The 7,050-nt window shown below is 37.2% G+C and overlaps 1 protein-coding gene across 1 annotated transcript in view; it reads right to left on the bottom strand.

Annotated features, from left to right (window-relative positions):
• Window positions 1-822: 822 nt before the first annotated feature.
• Window positions 823-7,050, bottom strand: part of LOC104523578 (thioredoxin reductase 1, cytoplasmic) — a 26,757-nt gene continuing 20,529 nt past the window's right edge. Inside the window, exons 12-14 of the mRNA XM_010166208.1 lie at window positions 6,722-6,817; window positions 4,336-4,470; window positions 823-1,199 (exon numbers count right to left, since the gene is read on the bottom strand). Coding sequence (XP_010164510.1) covers window positions 1,137-1,199; window positions 4,336-4,470; window positions 6,722-6,817 — 294 coding nt within the window. The 3' untranslated portion in view covers window positions 823-1,136. The remainder of the gene's footprint in view (window positions 1,200-4,335; window positions 4,471-6,721; window positions 6,818-7,050) is intronic.

Here is a 7,050-nt window from a genome sequence, read left to right as displayed (position 1 = left end):
CTTAATTAAATATAAAACAAAGCACACACGGAACTAAATGCAGCTTTTAGGCCATATCTACATAGAAGTCTTTTCATTATTGGTTTTTGGAGGTTGGGTGGGGGTTTTGTTTGCTTGTTTGTTTTTTTTGATTCTACAGGCCCTCTAATCTGAAGGGAAGTCTCCATATTGCTGTGTTCAAAGTGGCCAATTCAGACCTGACAGGGTGCAGCATATGATAGCTCACCTGCAAAGGAAGAATTGATGCACATTTAATAAAGCTGGACAGAGCTCTTGGAACTATAATTCATTCCAAAGTGTAATTCTGTCTGTTCCAAATTGGATTAATTATAATCACGTAAACTGCAAGATAAAGCTAAGAAGATCACATCTGTGTTATATGCACAGTTGTTACTGTCAGGAAAAAAAACAACCAAACAAATAAAAAACCCCTTTCTGTATAACAAGGCTTTAAAAAGTATTTTCCTTTCTCACCAAGGAGAATGTTTTCACAAATAAGTTTCTCTAAAATAAAAAGTCACAATGGAGTCAGTTTGGAAGCCAAGAAATACGTCATTCTAGATGGTACTAAACTTTTTTCCAAAGATATCTTCTTCCTCATAATCAAGCATGTAAATACAATTTCTCCTCCATAGGCATGTGAGCTGGTAAAATGTATGCTCATGAGGAGACCTTGCCATTGCTGTGTTATAACCTAGTACACAGAGGCACTACGCAATTATCTGAACTTGTAGTAATGTTCTTCAGTTTGGAAGTTCTTTGTTCAGGTAAGAAACTAGAGAGAAATAAAATCAAACTAAAACAGTTGTCCAGCTGTGCTAGCAGTTCTTCCATCACTGCCCACCAGTGCAGGCTTCAGGCTATGATTTCATGAAAGCATTCATTAAATGCCCTGCTAAGCATCGGCTCGATAGTCAATATTCCCATTGCATTGCTAATTGCCAGCCAATCACCGCAAGTGACCACCTCCCATAGTCCTCTTCTCCTTAGGATGATGGAATGCCCTGGTTAAGATCTACACATTTCTGCAGACATCTGAGGATGACTTCTCCTCAAACTTTTCTTCTGAATTGCACAAGTCGGCCACTGCAATGAAAGTCAGTCTCTGGCAATAACAAGAATGGGGGTCTTTAACCTCAGCATCCAGCCTGAAGGGTACTTTCACCAGAACGCTTAGTCACGGACAGAGTGGTGAATACCTTAAAGGAAAGAAAAAAAGATGACTTTTAGTATGGTCAGAATGAATTTTCTCTTCTAGAAGATCAACTTGGGTATAATACTCAAGGCCACAGCCACTTATTCAAGTAATAAAATAATAATGAAAAACATAAATTTAAAATCCTTGCCACTAAATATCACCCACGCATACAAATACCCCTTGTTCCCTTCACTTACCTTATAGTCTTCCTTTTACAGTGGAAAAGAAAAAAATAAGGAAGTCACATGGCTTTCTACCGCCTTTTGTCTTAATGCTCCTAAGTTTTTACAGTGGGAATGAGCTCAGCAATGATAAACTCTGGTCTGTACACCTAATGAATAAGTGTCTCTATGACTCACAGATAACTTCTTTGTTGGGAAAGTGAAGTTAACTCAAGGCATTTAGAGAGAACGTAATTTTTGCCTTTGTACCTTTCTAGATATTAGAGAAAAGTGGAACTGATTGTTGATGTAGACATTACATGTTTGGTATTTGTATCCTCTGGACAATAGCTAAGGAACACTTATTAAATCTAGTTTGAAAATGTCCAATCTTTACTGCTTCAAGCCACATTAAAGAAACAACATTTTCAAGAAAAATTACTGTAAAATTAAATGGTATCAAAATTCAAGAAGAAAAATTCTACAAAACCTTGTTTAATATTAGAACTTTACTATGCAAATAACTGCAGTTTTGCATAGATATAATATAGAGAGGAAAAAAGGAAATAAAAACCACTTCTACCTAAATGGTTCAAAGTTGCAGTAATTAGCTATCATCAAAGACATCTCTCAGGGAGAATAAACTTAGCATAGAATAAAGTATATACACATTTCAGTTATGCAAATAACACTGAAGTACCTAAAGATAATGGGGATCTGAAAGCCCTACAGTTCCCTAAAGTAGAAGCTTTGCTGCATTAAAGCTGCTAGCAGCTCTTCAGAGAACAACATCAATAAAGGATATACCTCTTCCACTTGCTAAAAGCACGTAAAGCATTACGCACAAATCAGGAAGACAAACGCATGTCCAATATATAAGGCAGAAGAATGGCACTATGTTTAAACTATAGTGCATGGCCTGAGACAGGGTTTCTAACTCTTCAGTTCTGGTCAGATTGACAACATGTATTATTATTTCACTTTGAAAGACAAAGATGAACAAGTGCAAAATTTATCTGCTTTCTTCTGGGCCTGACTGCAAGCTCTGGGTGTGCTGGCCAGTGCCAGTGCCTGCAGGGACCACACAGCTCCCTAACTCCAGTAAGCCAGCTGGGAGTCATTTGATAATTATTGGAAACTTTTTTTTTTTTTTTTTGACAGAATTTGTTAAGTCATTTGAGTGAAGAAAAACCTCAAGATCCAATGACTGGAAAGTTGTCATTAGCTAACTGGAAGAATCATTTCAGTTTTCAGAAGACACTTTCTCTTCATCATAGATGCTCGATTATACACGCTTGTATACTGTATTTCAAGCAGTGCAGTACAGTCTAAGCTGAGAGGCAATTCTCTGCAAGGCTGAGGTCCTACCAATCTGTGCTCGCACTTGTTTGTACTTCGCCTTGTAAGAAAGTAATGCCATGTTTCACAGGGTACTACTCTTTGAGCAATGAATTAGCACTAATGCCGGTGAAGATGTCAGCATTTGACCCTGCAACACCGTCCCTTTCCTGCTCAGATCAGACTTTGTTTTCCTTAGTTTTCACATGGATGTCAGATAAAAATAATGCCAATATTATCCATCATTCTATTCATCCAGATATGCATAGTCCTCACAAATTCCAAACAATTTTTAAGCATTTTTTTAATCAAAGAGTACCATCTTGCACTTTGATTTTTGTTCACTGCTGAAGAGATTAAATTAAGTAACAGGCATTAAAAAAAAACCTTTTGAAGACTGGCACTAAAAATGATTGCTGTTCTCTGGAGCTTTTAAACAGTGTATTTCCCCTGAGCCAATTTCTTCCTCCTCCACTCAAACAAATATGATTATCTAAAATTACCTCCCTAAATTATGTCTAATCATCATTCAATTCAGTTTCAATTTTAGCAGCTCAGATGTCCAGAATAAATTATGACTATCATCCTCTCTCCACACTGCATATGCTAATACCCCACCTGAGTTCACAGGTTTGAATGTCTCAGAGTTCCCCTTCCACAGGGCCCCTGGTGAGATAAGGACCTGCTATCCCCCTTCAAGGGCTTCCAAGAACACCATTAGATGATACTATAGAAAAAACCACAGCATCTGTATTGTGGATGCTTTGAAGATGATTCAGCTTGCTAGCAGTCCATTCCACTAATGGAGTTCATATTATATTGCTTATACTGTATCACTTTGGAAACACAAGAGAAGCAGACGTTGCTTCTGCGGATCACCATCCTGGTGCTCTCTATTAAACTTTGTAGCTAACGCATGCAGGTGAAAACACAGATTCTGTACAAAGACCTACAAAGGTGACACAGTTTTTGCAGGGATCCTCAGCTCATATAACTGCTCCTAATACTACTAAAATCAGTGGAACATCTCTGATTTATACCTGGGAGGAGCCACCCCCCACCCACTAGAGAAAATTAACCTCTTCATTAAAGAGGAACAGTAAGATGAACACAAGAAAAAAGTGGTTGTGTGGCTTCATGTACTTCACTTCAAAGATGAAGTCCTAGAGAGTAAAGGAGAGATCTTTAAAAGGGTAGAACTTAATAGACATAATTGTCATGTAGCTGGTGCCCTTTCACAGCACCAGTTTATAAGCCTATTTTGAGTACACACACACACACACACACATATATATATATAAAATCAGCTTAGACAATCATTTTAGCAGAAATAGTATGTGAAGCCTTCATAAATGGATCTTTGAGTGGGAGGAAAATTCTGTACTTCCCAGTAGAGAGAGCACTAGATTAGGGGAGACCACAAACATTCCACAAATTAATACAATAAAAAAAAATAATCCCAGATTAAACCTAAATGTTAGATTTGTAAACATTAAAACCAGATCATTTCCTGTCCTTCTCTCCTCCCTACTTCCCCCGAATTCAGACCTCTTTAATAGAGCTCTGCTATTCAGATTTCCAACACCTTACCCCAGAATCCTAGGAAATCTGAGATATGAGGTGACTTCGTATACAAACCTCTGCACAGACGGGATGAATTCCTATGGTGCTGTCCAGCTGTTCTTTTGTCATCCCACACTTCATAGCAGCTGCAAACCCTTGGGTGACTTCTCCAGCATTTGGACCAAGGACATGGAAACCAATGACTCTCTCCTAAACACCAAAGACAATTGAATGCAAGCACAGTCATGCAATCAGTTCTCTTTAGTTAACATGTAAAGTTTTCTTACTCAGAGTATATAATTTCACCAGTTCACAAAACATACCACAAACTAACATAACCACACAAATGTGAACTATCACTAGCACAAACAGATGGGAGATAGTTGGTATAATTTTGTTCTCTCTCTGAAAAGGAAAAGATTCAACTAGGAACTCAAGAATTAGCTTCCTTACAAAGTTTCATGTGGGAGCCCTCTGTAGACATCAGCAGCATACAAATTAACGCACACTATGATCTATGTTTGATTATAGTGTATGTCTGAATGGCAAACATGCATTTAAATTTTATTCAGGCAAGTTATTCCACTCATTTCAACAGACTGCTTGCCTAAGGAAAGATAAGCACCTTGCACAAAGGTTTGCAACATCAGGGCTATTCTGGGCACGCACATGGTGTGTATCTATTAAAGACATTTCAGTTTGATATCTGCTGACAGGAAAGGGCCACAAGCTACAGGTTCAGCTAACAGATGTAGCAAGAGGTGCTTTGTAACTACACTGACGACTGCCCTTGCTGCAGAGCTCACTGCCATTGGGAGAGAATATACCTAGAGACTTGCAAAACGAACTGAAAGACATCCAGTTACAAGGAACATACTATCACTTCACTTCTCACATCTACACTACTGTTCAATTGCAAAATACGTCAAACTGCACAAATATCCCCAGCAAACGCTCAACAGAAGAACTGACTTGACCTGCTTTTCTTAAAGAAAAGCTTGCTTCTCTAAGAAAAGCAAGTCTCCTTTAGCAAATGCCAACTGCTGTGGGCTTCAGTGGCTTCCAGAGCATTAATCAGATTTTACTGAACATAGATGTAGCCCAGTTGGGTACCAAAAGTTATCTGCTCCTCCCGCTAAATATCACATATAAGGGAGTGTGGATACTCAGTACACTGAAAGGTTATTTTTCTTTCAGTAAGCCTGAGGACTGAGATTTACCACAGGATTTATTTAAACAGGAAAAGCTAACAACTAAAATGGAATTATGCTTATTTTCCTTTAAAAATATGTACATATGTAAAAATAAGACCATAGTAAAAAAGTTGGGAGTAACTACAGTTTTAAATAGTTACTAAACAAATTTTTCACCCAGGCAAACTTTCAGCTGTACCTCTAGATGTTTAGGCATGTTCCCAATTTTCAGGACAAGAAACGGAAACTAATTAAACACTCTAAATCACCATTAAGCCTTTTCATTTTCTTGAATAACTTTGGATTAGGAACATAACCGTGGGTTCCACAATAGCTTCCACGCTAGTGCAAACTCTTTCAGAAAGAGGAGAGGGGCAAAACCAGACAGGTTTTTCAAATTTTACACAATGGCGAAGTGATGCTTAGAAAGACTGCAGCAAGATAAATCTCTGTCTGATGATAAAAGAAAATAGGTAAAGTAGATCCAGAATTTTATTAGGACTGATAACTCCATGCCACTATCTTAACGGAAATACATTTTTACAGCCTATTATTTTTCATTAGAATTAATATTATTAAAATCAACTAAATTTTTATTAAAACAGATGATGATCAGTCAGAGAGGGGTATGCCAACTCTTTTGACCAATTAGTAATTTTGCTTATTCTTCAGCAGGTACTGTACATTTAAATAGCTAGGAAGTTTTAACCTAGTCCAAGGATAATCCTGGCATGATCACCCTAAATGAGATTTGTGCAGGCAAGATACATTAATCCTGTTACAATGAATCCTGTTAGAATGAGCTCAAGAGTTTTTATAGACACATGTGGATTTGCAGAGGTGACAAGTTGTGATGGTTTCCAAGTGACTACAATTTCAGATAGAAGAATATTCCAGAAAAGAATGTCCCAGTTTGGGGAGGGGAAAATAAAATAAACACATACAACTTCAAACCATTTTTACATGCATTGATTCGTTCACTTTTCAAAGTTAATTAACAGTCTTAGAGATGTCTACGTCTTATTTTACATATATGAAGAAGTACCATATATCTATGGCAACAACAGAATTTTCTATTTTACAGAGGGTCATTTGTGTATAAACAAAAGTATTGCATCACTATTAGTATTTATTAAATCTCAAAAGGTAGAAGAATGTAAATTAATTTTTAATTTGTTAAAAAAAAATATCTATTTATAGCTGTGGTATCAACGGCCCTATAATGAACATATGGCTGCTGTTTTCCCTGAAAGGAAAGAGGCACTTACATTATCTTGAATATTGCAAATTATCTTCGCATAGCATTTGTTGTTGTCTCTGGATGGCACAGTCCATTCCAGCGGCCAGAAATGACTATGGTACACCTGGAAATGCAACACAGGTTAAAAAAAATGAAGTTGTGTAATTTCACAGCAGAAAGCATGATCTTCTAAAACCTGCCAGATTATCCTGAATTTGCCTTATCTACCTCCAAAGGCAGAGCTTTACTACTGACTGCAACTGCTTTTGGAAATCACACATATAAAAACTTTCAACAATTGTGGATGAACAAGGATAACTAATAAACTAATAACTCTTCATTAGCAATCAGCCATGC

The sequence above is a fragment of the Antrostomus carolinensis genome, unplaced genomic scaffold (genome assembly GCF_000700745.2).
Source record: "Antrostomus carolinensis isolate BGI_N321 unplaced genomic scaffold, ASM70074v2 scaffold2524, whole genome shotgun sequence".
NCBI classification, from domain to species: Eukaryota; Metazoa; Chordata; class Aves; order Caprimulgiformes; family Caprimulgidae; genus Antrostomus; species Antrostomus carolinensis.
The sequence above is the reverse complement of the archived record's forward strand: the minus strand, read 5'-3'. Positions and strand labels throughout refer to the sequence as shown.